At 45.9% G+C, this 25840-nt stretch overlaps 1 protein-coding gene and 1 long non-coding RNA gene across 2 annotated transcripts in view; both read left to right on the plus strand.

Annotated features, from left to right (window-relative positions):
* LOC104525266 (collagen alpha-1(XXVII) chain B) overlaps positions 1-14765 on the plus strand; it is a 15925-nt gene extending 1160 nt beyond the window's left edge. The window contains exons 2-4 of the mRNA XM_029085060.1: positions 8759-8829; positions 13593-14699; positions 14743-14765. Of these exons, the coding sequence (XP_028940893.1) occupies positions 8759-8829; positions 13593-14699; positions 14743-14765 (1201 nt within the window). The remainder of the gene's footprint in view (positions 1-8758; positions 8830-13592; positions 14700-14742) is intronic.
* A 29-nt stretch (positions 14766-14794) lies between these two features.
* Positions 14795-25840, plus strand: part of LOC104525265 (uncharacterized) — a 31530-nt gene continuing 20484 nt past the window's right edge. Inside the window, exons 1-2 of the long non-coding RNA XR_728018.1 lie at positions 14795-15028; positions 24568-24621. This is a non-coding gene — a long non-coding RNA (uncharacterized LOC104525265). The remainder of the gene's footprint in view (positions 15029-24567; positions 24622-25840) is intronic.

The following is a 25840-nucleotide window of genomic DNA, read 5'->3' on the forward strand; positions in this document are numbered from 1 at the left end:
AAATGCTGCTCCTTGTCCCTGTCCCGCGGGGACGTGGGGACACGAGTACCTGGAGATCGCTGCTGCCGCGGTCCTCCGGGAAGTGGGAGAGCCATGGGGAGGGCTGAGGAACAGCCAGCGAGACAGGCGGCGGGTGCTGGTGGCATGTTCTTCATGTGCTCAGTACACACACGCACACAAATCCTTCTTTTTATCTATATATGTACATACAAAAAATTGCAGCACTCACCCTGCCCAGCCTCTTTCTCCCACAGCTGGAGCCAGCTTTCACTATTTTCATTGTTAAGTTTGTTGTTGTTGTTATTATTATTATTTTCCAGGGGACCATCAAAGGGTTAATCCCTCTGGTTGCGTTGTCGGATGTAATGATGATTTACCGACACTCCCTTGGAAAGACTGGGATTCTTCTGCCTGGCAGTTTGAAAAAGTTGTGTACAGGATCCCTCTGCTTCTGCCAGGCTGGGCTGGGAGATGGGGTGAAAGGGTGGAAACAGGGCAAAAGGATTTGGGGGCACCTACCCCCTCCCCCGGCAGCACCCCGAGGGTCCCCCCGCTCCTGGCAGCCGCCCCAGTAGTGCAGGACTGGAGTCTGGAGGTGGATGAATGTGCAGTTTCCTTTGTAGGCTGAGCCCCGCTCTCCCTGCATGTGGCTGTGTGTGAAGTTCTGGGGAGAGATCAGAACAGCTCCCAGGGGCTGCAACCCGCTCTCCTCCGGAACCTTTGTGTGTGTTTCTATACTCATAAGGACTGAATTTCAGTGCTTGAGAGGTTTTGGGTTTTGTTGGGGTTTTTTTTTTTGTCCGGACGTGGCTGTGGTGTGTCTGGAGATGCTGGTAACCACAGTGTCTTCCAGTTGCACCTTTTTAATGTTGGGGCATGGTCTGGAGTGAAACGCCTGCTTGGGACCGTGTGAGGGTGGCTGGCTGTCAAAAATGGAGAAGTTGAAAGAGGAACAGACAGATAAAGATTCCTTTGAAAGACCGGGAGTGGTGCCGCGTCACAGCGAGGGGAAGGGCCCTGATGCTGGGGAGATACTTGGCACGAGGCACGGTCATCTCACAGAGCACCAGCTTGTGCGTACGATGGAGAAGTTGACCACAATTGTGCTGCAGATGAGGACAGGGAGATCCTGCTTGTGTCCCAGGGCAAGTCAGACCCTGCTGAGGCCAGGGTTAAGAAACGGGGACCCAGGAGAAGGCAGCGTGGCTGCCTGCTCACCAGAGCTCTGTGTCTGTTCGTACATCTCGGTGTCCCAGGCTAGCGCTGTGCACGGCTGCTCAGGGTTGGAGTGTTGCAGTGCAATGAGAAATGTGTGCTTTGGTCCTTTCTGGTGACTCTGAATGTGTGTGCCTTTTGTTCCCAGGATCTCTTCTGGGTTAAATACCTCGCCAGCGTGCTGCTGATCCGTTCCCTTCTCAGCAGAGGTCGCTTGCTACCCTTCGCATTATATTTCAATGGGCTTTTTGGTGCTGGGTTTTGATTTGCTTAGCTGAATTGAGTGCTGTGCATCCCACCATTCCCACAGCTGGATGTTCCTCTTGAGGCTCTTAGTCTTGGAGAAGGCCCTCTGAGCCAGAGCTGGCTTGTACCTGGGCTCGTCAGGCCACCCTTGTGCGGCCAAGTCTTTCTCGGGGTGGGTGAGGATGGTGCTGCCTGAAGGCATCTTGTAATGGGACCCTCTGGTGTGTTCCCATGTGGCACTGGGGGTCCCACTTGTCCCAGCGCTCCTGCGGCATCCTCCAGAGTGGGGCTGGTGGCTGGGGAGCTGCCAGAGGTGCAGGAGACCCATGGATGGGATGGCTCACCAATGAAGGAGAAGCAGTTGTAGAGTGTGCTGAAGCCTTGTCCTGGCTCGAGCAGCCAAAGCTTGTAAAACTAGAAGAACACAAAGTTTTATAGGTTCTGCAAGCTTAAAATGACCCTCTTGATCATTTCTCTTGATGCATTTTTAGTGAGCACGGGCTCAATAAACCACAGAAGAAGGTTTTGCACTCAGCCATGCATTGAGCACGTGTCCAGACCGTAGCACTTGTGCTGTTCAGCTGTGGTTGTGTTATCTTGGCCTCTTCCAGCCCCAGCACTGTGTGCTGGCCACGGAGGAGGCTTGCCTGATGCTCCAGGAGGTCTATGCTGGATGCCTGCTTGTTGTCACAGGTCTGGGTTGTTGGCATAATGCTGCTCTGGGGCTGCCTGGGTTATGTGCTGGATGAGAAAGCTGCATGTATGGTGGTACAGCACCCATCTGGCACCCCCAAGGTGGGTCAGCCCCTAGGAAGGCCTGGAGGGGCTGGAGAAAGGCACAGCTCCTGTTTGAAGAGAAGACCATTGCCTGCATGCCAGACAGGTGATCTGGGGACAAATTATGTCACTGTTGGACAAATTCAGCAATGGCAGCAATAGGCAGGCGAACGATGAATGTGTGCAATGGGTACCTTAGGGTAGAGAAGAGGCAATTGCACAACTCTTAGAGCTGTGTTGCAGGAGGGAAGGGCAGTGTCACAGCTAAGGTTACAAGCTGAGGTCCAGTGTCCAGGTCCCCCCTCTCCTGCTGCCTCAATGTGCTTCCCTGAGTAGGTCCTTTTAATAAAGTTCCAGCTTCATCTTCTTTCTGCAGTGGGTTGAGGGGATAAAATCTGCCCTGCTTGAAAACAGTGTTTACAGGTTACATTATTGACCAAAGGTTGCCCAGGTCTTGTGGTGAAGGGTTTGTAGGAAATCTCTGACCAGAGACATACCCAGAGCATATGGGTTTCCCCCCTACACCTCTTTCTTTGCTAATTTGTAGGGGGCATAACTAGAGATGATGGACGCTTACTGAAATGTAAATGGAAACAATGGGGAATTCTATACAGCTCTGCCAAACCCCATTCACAAAGTGAAGGAATGCAAAGGCGTTTGTTGGAAGGACAAAAAAGGAGTTAGATGACAGATCACGCTTAGCACTTCTGTTTGTTGAGGGTTCCAGTTACTAACTGAGAACACAAAGGCAAAGGCCAATAGTGAGTGTTGTCGCTTCGCACAGCAGCAAAGTCAATAATCCAGACAGACAAGGGTGGAGAGCAAAGAGGAGAGCAAGAAATGGGTTGCCAGGAAAGATCCCCCCTTGTAGAAAGTTGCTGGGAGGTATCTGCGACCGTATTTGAGTCATCACAGCCTGGTCAGTCAGTCTTGCATCTAGCAAGTGAGGAAGCAGGTTGTCACCAGCAGGAGCTCAGAGGAGCTGGTCAGCCCTGGGCCAGCTTTGTGCAGTGAGTACACAAGCTCTAGTTTCCAGTTAGGAGGACAAAGACCAGTGGTTTGAAACCCATCAGACTTCTGTCTGCAGATATCAGCATAAATCCTTGAAAGAACAAGGTGTGAAGTGTCTGCAGGAGGGAGGGTTGGCCACACTGACGCTTCATCTCCACATTCTGTGCACTGCAGATTAGTATTTCCCTCCTGGAGAAATCCTAAGAGGAGCTACAGGTGCTGGGGGAGGAAATACCAGACCTTTATGCATCCAGACCCTCCATGTGCCTGACTGATGGGCAAGCTTGTAGGAGAGCAAAGCTTCTCTGCAGTACTGGAGAGCTACTGCTGTACCATTGCCAGGAGCTGAGGTCCCTCTCTTTAGTGAACAGGATTCCACCCTTTCATTAGGCCTTGGTGGGTCACTATTTTGCTACCAGGGGCCTCCTCTGATGGAAGCAACAACATTTTTCTGGGTCACAGTTGACAAAGCCCTGAGATAGACCTCTACAGGCACAGCACTGAAAGCATTTTCATCCTGCATTAAGATTAAATTTGGCAGAACTGGTGCCAGAGAAACCCTGGGAATTTCTGGGTTTGCATGTATGCTCCAAACTCTGGGGCAGGGTGGAAGAATTTGGACATTCCTGTTCAGGATCACCCAAAGGATGGGTTGCAGTCTGGCCTAGAGGGTTTCCCATCCTAGAGAGTTTCCCCACTTGGGCTACTGGAGTCACCAGTAATAATGGTGCAACAATCTTGAAATCCTCCGCTTTGTACTCTGCTCTGAGTGCTCTTCAAGCTCTGTGCACTGATGTCCCACCTCATCCTTTCCTCTTATGGCTGCAGGTGTAATGAATTTCTAGCTATCTGAAAATCTCTTGATAATCGTGTCCAGGAACAGTGGGTTGGATTCTGGATGTTATGTGTACTTGATGCTGGATGGTATTTTTGAGGCGCTTTTTAAAATATTAAAATCTTAGAGGGGTACTGAATTTCATTCATCCGCACTTAATATCGACAGTTTCTAGATTACTCTTTGATTTCTCAGTATTCTTAAATGACCATGGAAATGTATCTGTCTGGGCCATATCTGCTTGTCTACTTTCTCCTTTTTCTTAAAAATGCAAATGGTGAAGCAGGGGTTGAAAATTAATACCATTTCAGTCACCCCAGAAACTCTCTTCTTAGAGTGCTGGGTTTGGCAACAGCGCCTGTGTGCACCAGGCAAAATCTTTGACTGGAGGTGTAAATCAACAGCTGGTTTATACCCCAGAAAAGGTCCAGCAAAGGACTATGCAGGGTCAATACAGGGACATCTACATAATGATACGTTCCCATTGCTCTCTCTAGAAACTGAGAGTGAGAGGAGAAATACCATGGTTTCCAGAAGCCCCCAAAAGAGAGTAGAAGTCTGCTCTGCAAAGGATGATACTAGTACAAAATAAGATTTCTACCCCAAAACATTGGGTATGGAATCAATGCAGTAGTGCAGTTTAAAGCCTCAGTATGTAGGTTGTGAATTTTGTTTCCTGTTGACTGTCAAAACTGTTTGGGAGTCTTATATCACCTCCAGTCATGTGCAAAGGATCTTAAGCAACATAGATGTTTTCTCCTTTTAAGATAACATTGTCTAATCCACAGCTAGAAAAGTAGCTTTGCCTTTCTTGAAAAGCAATTTTCAGCATCCAGCTGGCTTTCTGGTCTTTTGGACAGAAAAAAGTGCACCTGAATTGGAGGAGTGAGAGGGAATTGTTTTTCCACCCTGCAAAAATGTTTGCAATTTCAAAGATATTTCCCTACTGTAAATGAAGGAGAAAACAAAATAGAAAATTAAATGCTGCTTTGGGCCCTGGTGTCGACCCATCATCTAAGCAAACAAAATGTCAGAATCATTTGGACTTTTCTAAGGCAGGGGCAAATCTTTTACTTAAAGAGTTGAAATTATTCCAACCAACTCCAGAAATTATGGAGTACTAGCTGATCACAACTATTTTACAGATCACTTCAGCTTTGTTAAACTTGCACTTTTTTGAGGATAATGCCTGAGCAAGTCTCCCCTAGAGGCTATAGTCCTACCATTGTCCTTAGTTCAGTAATGTGCTTTATACCAGTGCTTGTCAGGTAAGAACTGATTATGTTCACCAGGATTTTTCCTTTACTTTTGCCCTTGAGGTTGTCACCCTGAACATGACTTTACCGGGGTTAGCAGCAAGACAGACACCCTATGCACAAGCCACCCAGAGGGGTGATAACTCTTCTTTAGCTTCCAAGTCACAACTTACTGCTCTCAAAAGTCTGATCTTTCAGTGCTCAGTAAGAAGATGGCAATGAGTCTGGAAGCTGGAAACCCAGGACACAGTTTTGGAATTGTACAGTCAGAATTTCATCAGGTCTCCAGGTTGTTACGTACTACTACTACCTCCTACCTGTCCTGAAGGCCCATCAGAAGTGGTGCCTAGACCTTCTGGTTGCTCTTTGTTAGGAACTCCTCGAGATATTTATTCTTGGCTGTGACCTGCACGCGTGTGGTCCTCACTGGCAAGATGCTAAAGTCACCACCAAGGCTGAGAATATTACTGGTCTTTGCGCTTTTCTGTCCCTCTCTGTAAGTTATCTTTTGCCTTGCACTTCTGACACTGGTTAGTTCCCATGGATTGATCACAGGAGTTTAAAAAAAGTAGTGAAGCAAAATTAAGCTGTAGTCAGTAGCTTGTTTGCTATAAAGGAAATTTGTCTGCACTGGAAAAGTTTTAGGGTTCACATGAGCTTACGACAGAGGTACTTAGGGGCACTTCTTCACCTAGTGACTATAGCAGTGGGATCCTCATTCTAGTACTCATGGAGCCTGTGCAATAAAAGAAAGAAATGCCTGTAGTGAGTTCCTCTTGACAGAGTCTCTCTGGAAGTCACTGCTTGTGAGAAGAAGCTGAGATAAAGGCAAGGTGGGTTTGATAGCTCTATATAAGGAAAAAAATCTTCCTTTACTATTGCTTCTCAAGCTGCTTATGCAATCCTGTCGCTGCAGAGTTGTAACGGAAAAAGAGCCTGCATTATAAAATCCTACAATAATTAACAGCCCCATCAGTCACAGGTCTGCCATTTGGAAGCTGCTTTTGCTTTTTCCATTAAGTTGGTAAATTTTGCCAAAGTGTTTTTCTTCAGTGTTTTGGCACTCGGCCCTGCTCTCAACTCTTACGGTATTGGCTGTGTGAGGGGTCCAGGAGCAGGGCTGAGGCCAGCTGGATCCTGTGCTGCGCATTCGTCTCCTTTATAGCCCCGTCAGTGTCACTGGAATGAAATTACGTGCTGGATTTTCTCCTAAAGCTTGTTCCCCTCACTGTGTTGGTCAACAGGGATTTTGGAAGCAAATTTGGGTTGTGAAGGTACCCCTCCAAAAAAGAGCTAGACTTCAATTAGGTGTGTTGTGTGTACAAGTGTTTGTACATAGCTGTACAAATCTGATCCTCACCAGAAAATGTGTTCTTAGTGCTTGGGACTCCTGCTGCCCTTGGAGTTCATGTCATGTTGTCACCACCTTCACCTCATCTTCCTGTGCTCTCATCAGGCAGTCAAGTCTAGCTGCTGATATCCAGTGAGGTCTTCATTCCATGCACACATGGAATTGTCCCTGCATCTTAAAACTGCATTGTTCCTTTGGAGGTGAGCACAGAAACACTGGTCTTTCTGTGGGTTTGAGTGGATTTGAACCTCTTTTAAGCTATAAAAAGACTTCTGCTAGAGGTGGCTGTGAAGAATCCTATTCTCTCCTCCCTTTCGTACATCCCCTGAATGAACTGGGACAACAGCTCTCCTTGAACTCAGCAACGTCTTCAGCCCAAGACCTGTGTCTTGTGGGATGAAGTGGACAGAAAACAACCAAGTCTCCCCAGCTGGACTTTTCTTGAGCATAGTGAGGGTTTTCCCTCACCATGGTTGGCCATTGGACATGGCAAAAAAACCCTCGTGATTTGACTATTCCAAGCTGTTGTTCCTTCATGCATAAACTAAAGCAGCCCCAGAGCTCCTGAAATGTGCAGCCCAGCATCAGGGTAATGGAAACAGCAAAGAATGATGTGGCTCATCTCACTTGTTTCCCAGCCGATGCAGGGCTGCGCCAGTATTTTGTCCCTTCAAGCCTTAAAATATTGGAGTCCTGCATGGATTTTTACATTCAAGGCCAGATTTCTCCACTGATGTGTAAATCACTGGCTTCATTTTAGCTGTGGGAAAAGGTCTCCTGCACTAGATGAGTATCTGGCCCAGGGTAATACACTGTCTTAGAGGGTGTTTTCTTGCTCTAAAGCTGAGACTTGGTGGCAGGAGAAGAGTGGTCTCTAATCCCATTTTACAAATGGTTTGTCTTTGCCAGATCTGGAGAGGAGCAAGCTGCGCTTTGGCATTGCTCTGCATATCCCATTTTTCGCCCTGGCTTAGCTGAAATGAAGAACAACCTGTGGATGTCCCACGCTGCTTTCTTCTGGCTGAGGACTTTCTGTAGTTTACATTTTTGCCTCTGTTCTTCCAGCGGCCCTTGCTGATCAGGCTGTTAAATATCATCTCTAGAAGATGAGGGAATTCAATCTTCACACTTTCCACTGACAGTTTTAAGTGAGCTTAACCACGGAGTTTCCTATGTTCATTAGTTGGCTACAAATCAAGGAAGCTGGTGGGGGAAGGGGAACCTCTATTACCTTCCTGGTAAAAGTTTTCATATCTGCTACTGCTTCCAATGGTACTTCAGGGCTTAAAGTTTAGCCAACAGAAATGTTTGTCCAGTTTCCTCTTGGGTGTGAAAGGGTCAGTGAGCACACTGTTCTTGGGGGTCTGCAGCTCTCACACTTTCTAAAATTTCCTGCAATACCAAGCTAATGAGAATGTCATTAGCAGCAACAGCATAGGATGCTGAGTGGTTAGAAGCTGCCCTCATCTTTGCATCTGGCTGTAAAAAGAGGAATAGAGCCATGTAGGATTTTGTATGTTTAGGACATTTTTAAGCATGTAGTAGAGCAATAGGACTCAATGTTTGGTGAGATGCAGGTGATGTGTCACCATGTGTCTGCTCATTTTCTACCCATGTCCTCACAGACATGTACTCCTGGCATGTCTTTTGACTTTCCATTTTTTTAATTATTTCTCTATCCTCTTGCATTTCTGGTGTTCCGTCCTAGACAGGATGAGTGACAAAGAGGAGCAGTAGCAAAGGGACTGCTGACCTGGCACTGGTGACTCTGCATCTCCAAACACTGGTCTGGTCCTTGTTCAAAGCTTGATCAACAGCCCCTAACACCAGTGGGAAAGCTTCCTCTGAATTCGGTGGGGTTTAGATGACTTTAAAGTAGTAAAATGAAATCTCAGTCAGAAGCAAGTACGTCTCTGCTGAGCACCCGTTCTCATTTCCCAGAGACATATGGACACTGCCACTGACTTTGCTAGACTTGTGATCAAGGAGAAGACCCTTAATGAGGGGGCTAGTTTTTGTTACTAGTGTTGCAGGAACTCATTGTTTTTTCTTCTCTTCAAATTTTAGAGGATTCTGCTTTCTCTGGACTGTATTATGTTTTACCTGGTTCCTGGGATTCACACGGGGAAATTCTGAAGGTAAGTTACACTTTTTTTTTTTCCTCTCTTCTTTTAACCAAAGTAAAAGCCAAGTGCTTTGGTGTCAGTTTAGGACCATTATTAATGACCATCTGAGCCTAGTGCACAGGATTAAATGCATTTATTGCTGATCATTGCAGTACAGTTGATATTGATGACGCAGTTAACAGCTGGAAAAAGAACCAGAATTTTACAGGTGATTACATGCCCCAAAGGAATTTCAGAAGTGCCTGTCTGTCTGGTAGAACTGGTGGGAATGAAGCATTTTGGTGTGCCTAAAATGTCACTGGCATTTACCTGTGCTTCTAGTACTTAACTGCTTTTAGTAAGTGCCCCTTGAGGCTGGGGCATTAAGGAATTAAGCGGCTCTGGCAGACAAGTTTTTCCTTGACTTGAATGCAACCCAATCGTACCTCTGCAGGCACAGAGGATGTTATACATACAGAAATGAGGTGAGTTCTAAAAGTAAAAGCAAATTTAAGGAAGAAAAATCCCACAAAGGTGGTTGATAATAGAATGACTACATCTGGCTCAGTCCCTACGCTGCAGGAGGAGTATTCTGTAGAGGATCATACACCTTCACCCTGCCTTTACACCTCTTCTCCAGGCATCCCCTCCCAGTGCTGCTGGGGAGAGGCCAAAAGATTGGGGTACAATAATCAATGACCCTGCAAGAGGAGATAAAGCTTTAAAGTTAACAAAACCAAAAATAAATTCATCAGCTGATAGAGGGAGCTGAGCTTCTCTGCAACATCTGTTTGTAAAGGAGCCGCCTCCTCTTAAAATAGCAGCACCTCTTCCACACAGATGCTTTACACGGGTATATGCTGGAACTGAACAGCTTCCTCCACAATCAGTAGACAACAATAAGTGGACTAGCAGGCTCCAGGGCTCTCCTCTTAGTCTCCAAAACATGAGGGGAAAAATAGAAAGTTGGTGAATGCTCAGCTGTAAGCCAGCCCATGGAGCACTTTTTACAGGAGGAGGAAAAAAAAATACGTCCCTGCCATCAGCAATTTTGAAAAATGTAATATTTTCCAAATTCTGCTTCAGTGCAAAAGAGGCGAACATCTGGCTGAATTACTTAGTCAAGCAGTTTTCAGAGCAAGTTTTATGTCAGCTCATAAAGAGGCAGAACAAATACTGTGTCTTGGCGTCTCTTTTTTTCAAGTAGATTTTAATATGCTGTTTAGATTCATCTCTATCCGTCATTTCACTCCCATGATAATTATGGGATGGTGCCATGTCTCTTGACTGTTGCCATTAATCTAAAGGAAACTCTTTCACTTCGCTCTTACTGCATTACCTTAGTGTGGTAGATAATTCCCCTCTGAGATACTTTCTCTATGATAAAGGAATTTTTAAAAATCTTGCTTGGTTCCCCACAATCAGACACAGGCTGCTCTTCTGGGTACCAGAACATAAAAGCTTCCAAGGAAGCAAAGGCTGTAAGGAAACATTGGTGACCTGAGACTGTATTATCACTCAGGATTTTCAAACATGAGATTTAGAAAGGTAAATAAGAGCTCGTTCATAGATCTGTGAGAGGATGAAATTAAGCCCATGCTGCAGGCTTTTGAAAACACTGCAGTTCTGAGTCTTAGGGGTCTTCCCGCACACTGGAAAATCAGGGAACACAGAGGATGATTTTTTTCCGTAAGTGTTACAAATCCAAAAGATCATGAGGTTAGTGAGTTCATTTTGGAAATGTAGTGTTTATTCAACCCAATTTTAGCTGTGGGCATCACATCTCAGCTGCTGGAATCTAGGAAGCTTCAAGTTATTTCTCTCCTGCCTTTTGGCTTCTTTTTCTTCTAAAGCTTTTTGCGTGGGGAAAGCGGGAGGGAAAGAAAGAGGTGGGAAAGAGCGCAATAAAACATTTTATCCCCTCTTTCAGAAATGATCATGTGATTGTTCAGGAATCTGTGCATCTCCATGCACAGAGCCTGCTAGAGGCTTTTCCCAATTGTTCAAATGTTGCAACCAGCTTTAAGGCACCTGGGACCAGGCAGCTCTAACTAAATGGTTTTTTAAATAATGTGTTTTGATGGAAAAATCTACAGAGGAAAAAATTTAAAAGGGAAAAAATGCTTTGCTAAACTTGGACCTACTTAAGGAAGCCAAAATTACCTTGCACTTTACGTTAGTTGATGACATCCCATCATCCCAGGGGATGTGCCCCACCAGCCCAGGGCAGTCGGCATGGGATGGGGAGGCAGACGGCTGGGTGCACTGGAGTCCTGAGCTGTGTGCCTGGACCTGGTGCTGGAAAATCCACACACACGTCCTACATGAGATCTGTTTTAATCAGGTTTTGCGTAGGCATCTAGAATTTGGCTCTACCTTAGTGGGTTTTGAGCTAAAGGAGTGGTTGGGTTGTGCTTGTTTTTCCTTTTTCTTAAGCACTGTTGGATGCAGTTGCTAATGAGGCAGTTGGGTTGGTATTGCAAACAGCAGCGACATCCTCTGAGCAGGGAAACATCCTTACGTCTTTGCAGAGCAGCTACCAAATGAATAGCTCCTGGAGGGTGAAGCATCTCTGCCTAATAGAGAGACATCACTGTTGGTCTCTGGGAGAGAACCTAAAAATACATATAGAAATTGGAAGCTGGTGTCTAGCTTCAGGTTTAAGTGATAAATTTATTTCCTTAGGGCTAAACCCTGATGCCTTTGAAGTCTGTGGCAAGGGTCCCACTTTGCTAGAGCCACTCTTTGGCCTTTTCATGGGCTCTGGAGATGATCCAGCATGAGGATACTGCTGTGATTCCTCCATTCAGTGCAGAGAAGGGAAGGCTCTGCCTTTGCTATTCTGAGGGACAGCCCTGTTGGGCAACATGGCATAAAACCAGTGAGGGACCAAGGATTTGTTAGTATGGGAGAAGTACCATTATTAACACTGGCACATGCTGTGTGGTAAATTGTCACCTCTGTATAGAGTGGGAAAATTTCCATCCCCTGTCACATCTGGCACTTCTTATCCAGGGTAGTCTCTGCTAGAAAATGAGTCAAGCTGCCTTAAAAAAGGGAGGTGGGGAATAAAGCTGAGCTCAGACAAAGTAAATATTGATTGACTTGTTCTTGCGTACAAAAATGGCCAAGGTTTTTGCCAAAGTCAAGGAACAGAGGTTTTCTCGTTATCCTCCTCCCTTCCTGGCCAGCAACATTACAGGCCTCAGACTGGCTTGAGTCTACAAGCCTTCTGGACAATGCTGAGGGTCTCTTTCAAGTGCCAGTTCTCCAAATATTGGGTATTGTGCTGAATATTTAATAGCTAAGGATGAAAGAGGTCAAATTCCAAGGCCCCTTTAGACAAAGAACTTGAGTTTTTTATTTTGGACAATGTTTGATTTACTTCTCCTTTTAATCTAGGAAAGCTGTAATCCGTGATGTTAGCTGACATGCAGCTGTGATTGGCACTGACACATTTCTGAATGTTAAATTCTTACCTTGCAAGATCAGCGTTTGGATTATACAGCCCAAGCCAGCTTCCCCAAAGAGCACTTAACCACATGAGAGTTAGCTGGTCACCGAGTAATGGGGATTGCATCTGGGGAGGGAAGGAAATACAGTCATCCTAGCTCATTTTCAACAGTGGTAGTGTCATGGTAATCATTATAGCCTTACCTTTTATCTGTCTATACCATGTAGGTAACATCTCTTATTAGACCAAGTGTTTGAGCTGGAGTAAGAGAACAGGCTTTTGGGTGCATGAACACCTTTTTCAGGTCTGGGCACATTTACCTTTGCAGCTTTCCTCATGTAGACCTCGGCGTCTTCCCCAGTTGAGTAGTTCAGCTGAGACTGCTGCCAGCTGGCTCCAGTCTGTGTTGCTGTTGCCTGCTAATCTGCCTTGGACTCTGAGCTGTGTGTGACTCCTGTTAGACCCTGGGGCCAGAAACCAGAAGATTCTGCTTATCTGTCCATTGCAGGCTTCTCCTGGAGTCAGTGGAGAGAAAAGGGTGTCTCTGGACAGCAATTCCTCTCATCCTTTCTTGAACAAGGCACCCAGCTCCTAGGTGGCAAATGCTGGAGATGAGTCCTACCTCTACTGCTCAGTGGCAGCCATAGCTAATTTCTCAGCTCTTTGCGAACCAAGTCTGGCTTCTCCAACTTATTAAAATAATTTAAGGCTGTAAGATGATCTTCTGGGGAAAAAAAGCGCTGCTGTTGAGAACCTTAAGCGTTTCAGTGAAATCTAGGTGCAATTCATGCTGGGAGGCACCTTTGCTTCCCTAAACTCTCCAGGGTCTCAAAGATCAAAAGCTGCTTCTTACTAATTTGGAGAGAGACAGATACAAGGCTTTTACTCCCTTTGAAAGTTCTGTTCCTTGCCTTCTGGGGATATAAAATTTTGCAATCCCAGCTCAGTCTGTTGTTCAAATTCCTTTCCAGCTGTGTGGTCAGTACTCAGAATTAAATCCCAGAGAAGTGGACTATTGGTACTCAGTGGGAAATTTCCTTGTAGTGAGGTCAGCTCCCTCCAGAACATCTGGAGCTGGTCCCTGGTGGGACAGACCAGCTAGCCAGATGCACCATGGAACTGATGTGTTTTGGCAACTGCAAAGTTGGGCATGCACTTGCTCCTCACACTACGTGCACAAGAGCTATATGGTCTCCATGCTGATTTTCTGAATGTTATGTGTGAAAGCATGGTTGGGGTTTCCTGTACCCTGTTACCCTTTTGCAGGGACTGGCTTGACCCCCCATATCCATCCAGCCCTCCAGTTGCCCAACATCTCACATTTCCTTTGTTTCCCTTTCAGATGTGGATGTTCTTCAAAGACTGGGCCTGTCAGGGAAAAGGCCATCAAGTGGATGGTCCTCATCACGTACAGTTCCTCAAGGGGTTATTCCTTTCAAATCAGGGGTCATCTTCACTCAGCGAGCACGTGTCGAAGCACCGGTCAGCACCATCCTCCCCGCAGGCTCCAGCACGGACCTGCTCCTAGTGCTGAGCCTCTGTTCCCACCGCATCAACAATGCTTTTCTCTTTGCTGTCAAAAGCAAAAAGAAAAAACTGCAGCTGGGGGTCCAGTTTGTGCCTGGGAAGATCATAGTGTATGTGGGCCACAAGCGCTCTGTATATTTTGATTACAATGTCCATGATGGCCAGTGGCACAATATGGCCATCGATATCCGTGGCCAGACAGTCACTTTATTTACTTCTTGTGGGAAGCACAGAGTACATGCGGATTTGCATTTTAAAAAGGATGAGGCATTGGATCCACATGGATCTTTCCTCTTTGGGAAGATGAACCAGCACTCGGTGCAGTTTGAAGGAGCCATCTGCCAGTTTGATATTTATCCTTCTGCCAAGGCAGCTCATCATTACTGTAAATACCTGAAAAAACAGTGCAGGCAAGCAGATACCTACCGGCCAAACCTGCCCCCCCTCATCCCCCTCCTGCCCAGGGATCCCAGTGCCTCCCCGAGTACCCCACAGCATATAGAGCTCTCGCTTCAGGGTCTGAAAAACTTGACCACTGCTGCCCCATCCTTGGAGTTTGGCAGGGTCACTGCACCCCTGAAGACTCGGGGTTCAGGTGCAACAACCGTCACATTGGTATCGTCCCCACCATCACTGCCAAGAGTGACATCCAAAGCCACAAAGGTCACAGTGGCCCCATCTCCTGTTCCATCAAGTACTGAAACTCAGCCACCCACCCGTTCGCTCCCTCGAGGGACAGTGACAACCCTCAGGGTGTCTCGGCCCACTCCCAGCACACGCATGGAGAAAACTCCCCTTCCCACTGCCAAAAAGGTCCCACCAACAAGCCAGAGCCCTGCCATGGCCAGCAGGAAGGAGTCCAAGCAAGAGACCAAAAAGAAGATCAACCAAAAACCAACCATTGAGCCCTCTGAAGCAGCCAGTACTGTAAAGCCAATGAGGAGGATGACTGATAACACAACCAGCAATATTCACTTTGTCACCCTAAAGCAAACCCCACAGAACCCAAGCAATGGGCCAAAGAAGCACGTGCCGTCCCCCACCAGGAAAGTGTATCCCAGTACTGTACCTCTGGTGTACACCAAACCACCCCTGGGGTCTGCCCGTCCCATCTCGAGAGCCAAGGGACAGGCCTTCAACCTCACAACCCCAGCTGCAACTGATGGCTATCAAATCTTTGACCCCCTTGGACCCACTCCATTTCCATTTTTACTGGGATATCCAGGGATTAAAGGAGACAGAGGGCCTCAGGTAAGTTCAAGCTTTTAATGCTAATTGTTCCCAGACACAGATCAGCTAAAGGGCTGGCAGACTAAAACCTACAAGGGTTCTGTAAAGCTCAGTGGAGTATGACAACTTGGAATAGCAGCCAAGCACTGTTCTGTTTCTGATGATCACAATTTTAGCATATATCTCAGCGTGAACTTGAAAGCTTTGTGATGGTGGATGCCCCTTAAAAAGTTTGTGATTAAAGTTGCTGATTAATGATAGATTTAAGAAAAAAGAAAAAAAAATTCCTACTTTATTTTCTACTAGTTGCTGGTTAAAATTTTGATGGCCAGGCTGAGGCTGTGTTCCACACCCCTGGTTTTACGTAGAGCCGAGAGGGCACCAGTCACCTTCCAGAGAAAACTCAGTTGCCTCAAAAACATGCCACAAATAAATTATTTCTAAATCCTGGTTATTAATTTGTTTTGTACCTGAAATTCACATTTCCAGAAAACGCCCTGTTTCAGCAAATGCACGTACAGAGATTCCTTCAGGATTTATTTTTTTTAATGACCTCTCCTCTATTTTTATGGTATAAGTTTGGGGATTTTTAAATTTTATTTCTTATAGGCCACACTTAAAATGTGCAAAGAGTTTCCTTTATAAATTTAACTACTGCATTCCACACACAATAACCACTCTCGGGGTGTATATCTTGGCCTTCATAAAAGTATACACACATTTTGTAATGCTAAAAGCAGTCAGGCCATGCTAATTATCCACTAGGTTGTTGGGTTTTTTTCCGAAATGCAAGAATGCAAACAAGATCTTTAAACTGGCCAAGTTTTAGGAGGATTTGGTGTTCCAACCCAAACCTTTTGCTATATTGTGTATATGAGAGAGGGGTTGTACATGTAAAATAAGTTCCTCCCAGACAGAGGTTTTAGTTGCCAAGTTCCAGCCTAGAGCAAATTTTTACAGCTGACTCCTTAAAGTAGTGAAAGAAGGATTTACAATGGAAATTGTGAGACTAGCTTAAGGAACACAATCAACAGCATTTGTGTCTCCAGAGGAGGTGCTCATTGTTGCAGGTAGCACCTAAAGTGAAATGGTTGTGTTTTGCTGAGCCCTCAATGGATGCTTACCTTCAAGGTCTGCCTTTCTTGCCTGTCCCATTTCAAAGCAGTGTGGTGAATTCTCTCCTTCAAATTTAGGTGGGGAGTCACTGAGGGGTGTGTTTGGTTGGAAGGTTCCCATCTTTGGGAGATGTGAAGATGCTGACCTTGGCAAGGGGGATGTAGCTCAGGCAGCCCTGTACTCCTGCCTGACTTTACAAGTACATATCCCTGTTGTACTCTTTGTACTTGGAAATTTTTTGCTAAGTCCTTGAGTCAACAGAGTGAGCTTCAGTGATTTTATCTTTGAGCAGTCTTTGTGTTTCACAGAGAGTCATTTTGGGCATAATTTCCAAGAGGAGAATTTCAGCAATTGTGAACTTGTCTTAAAACGCTACTTACTTGTGAGGGGTCAATCTGGGTGGGCTGCTCTGAGCCCAGGGAAATCCTGGCCTTTTCCACCTCCTTGTCCTGCAAGTGTCATGAGGGTGACCAAGATCCAAGCCCCCACTTCCCCCCACAAAATGTAAATAACTTGTTATTAAACTGGAGTGGAAAATCCCTCTCAGCTTGTGAATCATAGCAAAGAAAAGATTCAGGCTGTGGAGGGCTGAGGGAAGAGACTGCAGCATTTTTCCATCCCATCTGAGAACAACTGGAGTCCAGAATTGAGGGAAAGGAGAACATTTTGAGGCTCTGTCTGGCCTTGTCCTCTTTGACTGCTGGAAACAAAGTCAGCACTTTGGGAGGGAAAGGTTATGGCTGGGCTGGAGCTGGAGCTGGCTGCCGTGCGGTGCTTGATAGCTCCTGTGACTCACTCGGAGATCTCTGTACCATACGGCTTTGGATGTCTCTGACGTGGGAAGAGACAGAGGAGAAAAGACCGGAATGGGGATGACATGTTGAGAAATTAATGTAGCACTTCTATGGCCAGACAAGCATGTTTCAGAGCAAGTGCTGATAAATGCTCTGTGCTTGAGTAATTACCTGGCGCCGTCCTCACGTTGCTGGGCAGACGTTTCTGATGAGGTCAGTGCAGCTCTTCCTGCTCTGCTGCGTGATAACACAGCCCGGCGCTTTCCCTGGACAGGGCAGCTTATGGGCTGGGAACGTCATACCCGGAGTCTGGCACATGGGTGGAAGGATAAGATGATTAATTAATTTTCCTAATTGTGTTGCCTGATATAAGGTCTCTTCAAGAAGACTGTCACACTGGGCAGAGAAATGTGAATGGGAAACTGCCTTCTACCTTTTCTGCAAGGATTGGGGCCACCTTGGCAATGATTTATGGGCAGAGGCAGACTGGCAGCCAGCAGCACCTTGCCTGTACAGCTCTCCACTTAGAGAGAAAGGACCTTTTCTCATCCTCATCATCCCAAAATCAGGATGTGATTGACAGCCAGAGTATGAGGCAGTGATGACTCAGGCACTGTGGTCTCTGCAATTCTTGGCTTTGTGAATGCTACCAAAATAACTGTGGTATAATCTTAGCTGTGCAGAAGGGCCTCTTCCCCACAATTGAAGGTGGTGTCCATGTGAATAGAGGAGTACAAGCAAGGGGCTAAAAGGATCTGGTCACCTAGCAGTAAACAGCAGCACCCTCCCTGGATTAATCTGTCCTGAAAGACCACCACAGTGCTGCACAACAGGAAATGGAGCCACTGCGTCCCAGATGCCACTAATGGCAGAGCATTAATTCTTCAGGAATGTTGGGTTTTTCTGGGCGGTTAGAAGAGGGAGGATAATATGCTCTTAAAAAAGAAAAATTTCTTGGGAACCATTAATAACCACAAGCATTTGGGATCTCAGCTCTACATTTCTTTTGGAGGGGGGAAATAGCAAAAAGAACACCCAAACACCATGCTAAGTCAGTAACTCAGCACTGATTCAGCAGCTGGCCCATGTCCCTCTGAATCATCCCCACAGCTGCCCTCAGCACCTCTGCTGAGCCTTGCTGAGATCTCCTGTCCCTGCTTGGGGCCAGATGGGCCTTTGCTCAGCTTGCAGAGCGACCTGACCCCAGCATATGGCTGCAAGTAGCTAGGACACCCACAACAGAAAAAGAATATTTGAAAAAAAAAACAAAACAAAACAGTATTTTGTTGCTAGCATGTCAAACCCTCAAGTCCTTGCCAGGCTGTGATGTGATAGGTGGTTTGAATCCTTTGGGGTGGATGAGGTATCATTTGCTTGTCTGTACCAGCAGCAGGTTTGATGGGGAGGTTTTGGGGGCTGTAGCCCTCTCCCCTGCCCATCAGCACTGCCTGCTGGGATGGGCATGTTCTGTGTTCCACGGTAAAGCTGCAGCAAACCTATTGCCCTGGCACAGCCCTGGGGTCTAGCTGAGTTGTACACAGTGTATCCCAGGTTGGACTTTTCTCCTCTTGTATAAGACTGTGATTCCACAGCTTTTTTGCCCCTGCAAACAAGAAGCCCTATATTGACTCTTTTGACTAATATCTGAGGGTTATTTTTAGAGCAAGGAAACCATACCTGATGGTGAATGTGCAGAGGAACAGGCTGAGTTCACTAAGAGGCTGTGGAAGTACTGAGTAACACAAGAGGAGCAGGGAGAGGAATGTTTCAAACAACTCCTCGAGCATCCGAGTCGGAAGAGTCCCCGGGCGGGTGTGCCAGCAGCCTCCAGTTTCCATCCGCAGGGCGCAGTGTGCGGCCAGGAGCCCCAGGTTCAAACCCCGGCGGCAGCGTCGTGGCCAGAGGTGTGGTGTGACTCTGGCAGGCAGCCTCCTTGCAAAGGCAGATGTGTTTCTGAGCGCGTCCCCAGTCTAGACTGCTCCAGCTGCCATCTTCAGCACGAGCAGTTTGTCTTGGAGCCCAGCTCCTTTCATAAAGTAGCGATCCTTGCCAATTCAATCAGTGGGCAGGGGAGAGAGAGGTGATTGGGAGCGCTGATAAAATATGAAGTGCTTATTTCCAATCCTCCTTGTACCAGAAAAGGCTACTCAAGCTGACAGCCTAATGATAAATTAAGGAACACACAATGTGTTTGAATGTCTCTTAATGAATGAGTCATATTAATAAAAAAAAAGGAGATCGCACGCTTTGTGTAATACATGGGAAAAGTTTTAGCCTCACTCACACAGTTGGATCATAATTTTTTTGCTAATTTAACCAGAACTATCCCCAAAAGGGAAATCTTGCAGGCAACCAACTAAGCATCAGAGCCCTCTATTTGCATAAAACAAAATTCATTTTGAAGAGCAGTAGTTGGAAGTGTGATTGAGGTAAACGTGCTGCAAAGGATGTAGAGATGAATTGTATAAATATATACAGGTATTTTTAGAAATCTTTAAAAGTAGAAAGTGAGTGATAGAGTATGGGAACCCTCTATTTCTTCACACCCTTTCCGACTTCCTTCCAAAGTCTGAGATTGCTCAAGAGGCTGAAGTGCCTCGTGCAGAGACTGTTCCTGAGATGTCTCTATAGAAAAGCTGCTTTCATCAAGCTGGAATACTAGTATTTTGCTGTGTATTGTGCTGCTACTTTATTAGGAATCCAATTGTGGACAAGGACTTTTCTGTGATAGGTGTTGTACAGACCCAGAATAAACATCTGTGTCTATTGCAGAAGTCATATTACAAGACTGGCTTTCCCCCAACATCTGGGTTCCTGCCAGAATTATGAGGGTTTTTTCTTTTTAGACTGATTGAAACCCAGATGTGTCCAAATATAATAGAACAAACCTGCCTTGGAGAAGAAAGTAACTAAACTGCTGGATTTATAATTCTTTTTTTTTTTTTTTTTTCCAAAAAATTTGCAGATTTGTTTTAAGCAATACCTCAAGCCAGGTTTTAGTTTAGGTCCTGTCTCCCTCTCTGCACAGTGCCTGGCAAGGACAGTGAAGTGGGGTTGGTGTGTCTTTTGAACATGAGGTCTTCTCTTCTTCTGTTCTCCTGAGCAGAGGATTTTTAATTCTAGTGCTGGGCCTGTAGCTGCTCAGTCCCTTTGTGCTGGTGCTTCAGACATACAAGGCAGTGGTCTTGCATATGAAATATGCCTCGTCCTCTCTCAGGAAGAAACCAAGACAGGTTCTCTGTCTGCAGGGGTAATGTCACTGCTTGGAACTTGATGTCAATGTGAGGAGAAGCTTTTGATGCATTTTCTGAACTCCCTTTTAAGTTGGGTTTTACCACGTGCATTAACATCTGAGAAAGAAGAAGATTCTCTCTTCAGTCCTTGCAGTGTTTTCCACAGTGCAGGATGCCCACCTCAGAAACAACCATTTCTGGGATAAAGGAGAACTGTGCTGCTGATGCTGTGTGGGGGTACAGAACAGGGAGGCAGCAGTACATTACAGAGACCCTAAAATCTAGATGTGCCAGTCATCAGTGTGCACTGGAATAGGAGCTGAATTGTGTCCTGGGTAACTGTCAGCTATTTGCTACTAGGCTGAGTACTCGCCCCTGGGGAAACGATGACAGGAATACTTTGCTATCTGAGCAAGTTGCTTTAGTAGCCACTCAAAAGGAAGCAAGTAATTTCCCAAACCAGCAGCACCAATTCCTGTATGGATCATGCTTTCCTTGAAGCCTTCTCCAAACAGGTTCAGACTTGCTCAGGTTTTGAAGGCACCTAGGTCCTGGTGGCATTGCTGCAGGCAGAGGAAGCAGCGTGAGGAGAGTCTGGCTGATCTCTGCAGCAAGAGGAAATGGTGAGGTTTCCCTTGTCCTCAGGGTCCGATGTATTTCCCTTTCAGACAACTTAGCTTAATTTTCCTTTTGCAATTTGATGCTTAGAAAGCTAAGAAAAAAGTCCCCTTTGCACCAGAAAGTTTCCCAGCAGCAGCTTAGAATAAATCCTATAACCATTTGGTGGGATCAGTCATCTTTGCTAATGCTACCGTGGGAAACTGAGAGGGGTTAAACTTTTATGTGGCTGCCATGAGCTGCTTCACAGAACTGCTCAGGCTGGTTAACAGTTCAGCTGTTTGGCTTGAGAAGAGAGAGTATCTGCTTCTGCCACGTTTCTCCTTGATCTCTGATTTTGCTTTGTGTGATAACAGAGTGTGTGTTCTCTGCCATCAGTTTGCAGAAAGGAGTAGGCAAGAAGCCAGAGAGACAAGAACCCAAGTGCTAGGAACGGTAGCTCTCTGCAGGAGGCTGTCAGCTTTGCTGATCTCATGGGGTGTCCCTGCAATGGGAGGGCAGGAGCAGAGAAGTGAGATCTTCTTCCAACTGCCAGGAAAAGGAAACCTTTCTGCCTCTCAGAGCTGAGCGCTTCCCACTGCTCCCGATGGAATTCCCCAGGGATGCTCTAAAGGGTACAAGGGGAAGGTCCACACAGGCTCTGTGTGATCAGTTTCATTCTTCCCTGCATTAGGGGTGAGGGTGGATATGTCTCTGGTGAGTGTGGGTGCTGCATGGCCATTACCTCCTGGTGGACTCTTAGCGACTTGCTGTATGGTGACTCGTTGATAGACGCCTCTTACTCTCCATCTCTCGGAGCCTTGTGTTTCAAGTGGGATTGCATCCATCAGCTGTAAGTAGCTGGGCCCTGATCCAGTCTTACTCCTCTCCAGCTGCCTCTGCGGATGTGTGGTTTTTTCGTGTGTATTTCAGTATTGCTCTTCCCAGGCAAAGCCAGTTGTCTGAGATGGGCCTCTCGTTTGAGAACTTGAACTGGATGATCTAGAGGGATACGTACAGGGCACAAGGTGGAGGAGAAGTGAGAAACTAGGAAGGCACAGTGCATGTACCATCCAACCCAACTACTAAGGAACCATATGAGAAGCTGGAAGGTGATCTTGCAGTGCATCATGTTTCACAACTACCTGTGTTCAGCCAACTACCCCATGTCCTCTTCTACCTTGGCTTGCTGCTAATTTGTGTGCGGTCACACTCTTGCCTTATGCAGTTACCATAGTGGCTGGCACCTTTTAGCCACTCATCCCACAGTCACCTTCTTCCTCTTAATTTTCAGGAAAGGAAAAAAAAAAAGGGTGAAGAAAAGGCAAATTGAACTAAAGCAAAATGATAGGGACTCCTGAATTAGGTACAACTGCTTCTGTGCTGTTCCAGCTAAATGCTTTTCCCTTAACTCCATATTCCCACTCCAGTGCAGGTATTGACTCTCTCCTTATTTTTATGTTAGCTTCAGTTTATTCTGAACAACCCACATGTTTGGAGAAGGCTTTTACTCAAGTGGCCAAGTGCAATTGCAGCTGCTCTTAGCTCAAGGTGGAAAAGGTCACCTCAATTCTGGTACGCAAGGAACATGGTTTTCAGACAGTTGCATCTTGTTTTCCTTCTAGGGGTAAATGGGGATGGGTTTTGATGGAGAAGAGGTTAAGGACTTGAATTAATCTTTGGTAAACTCTATTAACTGTTGCCAGATCTGTTGCATTGGATTCATGTTTTGATAGTTATCTTCCCAACTAAAAGGGCAAGGGGATTTTTTTAATAAAAGCTTGGATTCTGGAACACAATTATACACGAGGCTTTAAAAAACCCTACAATCATGTGTCTATTTGCACAGCTGTATAATTGCATTATGCACGGGGCCCTGAGCTGGTACAATGGCAGGTTCAAATGCTGTGTGTATTGCTAAAACGAGGGTCAGCTGTATCAATGAGGGTTGTTAATACAAGGACCAGTAATACTGTGTTAGACAGCAATAAGCAACTTGCAGAGGGGTCAGATGAAGTGTCCCAGGCCACAGGGACTGGAAATCTCCAGGACAGGCAGTAGCAGTGAGTGATATGGTGGCAGAAGTCCATCCCTGTGTGTCTCAGTGTGAGGCATTAGCTATTCTATGCTGTGTAGGCTCTTCTACTTTTAAAACAAACCTTTTCTTGTCATCTTTACTACAAATAGAAATAACTACAGAAAAAAAAATGTTATGATCCATTTGATGTCCTAACAAATTAGTAGGACAGAGAGAACTACCCTGGGCTTTGCTTACTCCTCCCATGATTTTTTTTCTGCTGTACCATTGTATGTCTGTCTTAAAAATATGTCTTTTATTTTAATAGATTGTGTTAATGCAAATTAATTTGCTGCTTATGTATGGGAGAGCTGGTAATATCAGGGGAGTATTTATTCATTGGTTACCTATATGGTTCAGACAAGTTTTCTTTGTTCCAAGTCTTATGCTCAGCATGAGATTTGGGGTACGTAGGGATCTCCAGGTTTTATTTTAGTTACTAAATCAGACACTTGGTGACTCCTGAAAACTGCATTAGACATCCTCAACTTTTCACTCTTCCTCAGAGGCAGTAATACACTGCAGAGCTGGAGCAGCTCTGCCTGGCAATCCTTCAGCAGCAACAGGGTCAGCCTTGCAGCAGGGTCTGCTCAGGGTGATCAGGCATGTGAGGTCCTACAGAGATGACCCAGTGGGAAGGGAATGAGGCTGTGCTGGGGCCAGAATGCTGCCATGGGGCTTGTGCTGCACCTGCTCCATGCGATGCACCCATCTTCCCTGCAGAGCATCGCTTCTGGGACATGCTCTCCTGACCACCACGCAGTTGGAGAGCTCAGGCTGCCTTCCAAACATCCTTTTCAGTCTGCTGCTCTGGATCTCTCTCTCCGCTGGATGCAATGAAAACTTGTCTTTTATAACAAGCTACTAAAATATAAATCCTTTGGGAGACACTTTAATTAACAGTTATTCTTGTTAGACATGTTTGGCTTGGGGGAAAAGAAGTTTTGAGGAGTTGTTAGGAGTTGCAAATGTCTCTCCAGAAATGTGAATTCTCCAGTCCATTGAAAAAGTGAATAAATGAATGAATTAATTCAAAGGAGTTCAAACCTCATTGGCTAAGTATATTTTCCTAACCTGTTCCAGATCAGTGCACAGCTGGGTGCCTGCTATCTCCGCTTTGTTCTCACCCTCTTCCAAGAACCCCCATTACTCTGACACGTATGAGTTGACCTCTCCCATGTTAGAGCTGTATTTAAGAATTTCCAACATCCACACCAATTTTATTACAATTTATAACACACAACTTTAAAATACAAAGTGCTGGGATGCAATTAGGTTGCAACTCATGTAGGAACTTACAATACCAAGAATTATACATCCTCAGCTGATCTATATGACAATGCAGGATGTTCCTCCCTCGACAAGGTGCTAACATATTCTGTTGTGTGCTAGCATGTAGCAGGAAACTCCGAAGCTGAGAGACAGTTGTGTTACAGCATGGGTCCAGGAAACTGGAAGTGTGAAACACAGCTGTGATCACAGGAATGTGGTCCACAGCAGAAAGCTGTGAATGCTCTGTCTGTACTCTGTGAAATACACGCTTCTGCAGATGTTATTATGCGTGGCTTTTATCTCTTTAAATAATAATAGCATAAGTTGAAGTGAAATTCTGGCTGTGGGGTTATAACTGGCCCTTCTCCTCAGGTCTTCTCCAAATAGTTGTATTATGGGTCTCCCTGAAATACTCTCAGGGGCACCATCCTGTTATAGAACTGTCATTAATACTTACTTTTATTCTTCTAGGGTCCACCAGGTCTGCCGGGCTTACCAGGACCACCTGGCAAGAGAGGTTCCCGAGTAAGTAGTTTAAAAATTTCTCTCCATTTGTACTTCCATCTGCCTGTCCTACTGTTCCAAGAGCTGTTGTATGTTCCTGTGGCCGAGTAATTATTATTTCAAGCCCCACTGTTGAGTTCTGGCCTTTTTCCTTTCTCTCATTCCCTGTTAAAAGGTTTTCAGGAGGCCACACTGGTGATTTGTGGCCTCCCTGAGCTAAGGTTTGGCACCAGCAAAGGCTGGGGATGAAAGTTTCCAAATGGCTGTCAGAAGAATAAGCTCTATCTGTCTCATTTTGTTTCCAGCATCCATTCCTTCTTGCAAACCCTGTGCTGAATATTAGCTTTGGCTGCTTTTTGTTCTGTCCTTCACTCTCCCCAGCTTCCCAAATTGCTTCCTTTGAGGTCCTTCACTGTCAGTGTGCCTTTACAACTTGGGACCATAGTCTTAGGACCAAGGACTCAACACACAAGGATGAACTTTTGTGTCCTCCAGACTGAAGACCTGCTCTCTGACACCTTTTCATGAGCTAGAGCAAAATGTCTGAGCTGTTCTACAAGATCTATTGCAAATTCCTGAACTTCTTCCACCCTACATTGAATTCTGATGCAGATCTTTGACTATTGAGTGCTATGCTGAGGAAACCTCTGGTACTGAGTGCTGTGGCTAGCTATGAGAAAAGCTTTCTGCATTGGCCTAGCTGCAGAAGTAGTCTCCCAAAGCTGGGCAGCATGCCTGACCTGGATACAGTTAACTGTTGGCACCATTTTCATGGTAGCAAGGTGCTGTCCCACAGGGTATGGTCATGGGGTCATGGAGCCCATTTCCTGAGCAGTGAACTGATGTGGGTTGGGAATCAAAAGATGCAAGTGTCTGAGGCTGGAAGGAGGCAATATTTGGATCCGTGATCCAAGCAGCATCCTGTCCTGGCAGCAGAGGGAGATTTCCTCACACATACTTGGCTAAAACTCAACCCCATGTAATGTCATTAAAGAACAACTAAGAGGCTAAGAGCTAGAAGGCTGTACGTTCCCTGAGGACACTTGTTAGAGTCCTGTGAGATCTTGTAGTAACCGGTAAAGATAAATGCAACTTCTTTCTATAACAGTAAATCCTGAAAGGTCCACAGGACCCCTGGCAGCCTGGGTGTGGATGTTAGCAGACCTGCATGCTGACCTGGACCTTAAGTGTAAGGCATTAGATAGCACCAGGCTCATGTGTTTTATGAACAGGACAATCT

Source organism: Antrostomus carolinensis, unplaced genomic scaffold (assembly GCF_000700745.2).
Source record: "Antrostomus carolinensis isolate BGI_N321 unplaced genomic scaffold, ASM70074v2 scaffold2515, whole genome shotgun sequence".
In the NCBI taxonomy this organism is placed as follows: Eukaryota; Metazoa; Chordata; class Aves; order Caprimulgiformes; family Caprimulgidae; genus Antrostomus; species Antrostomus carolinensis.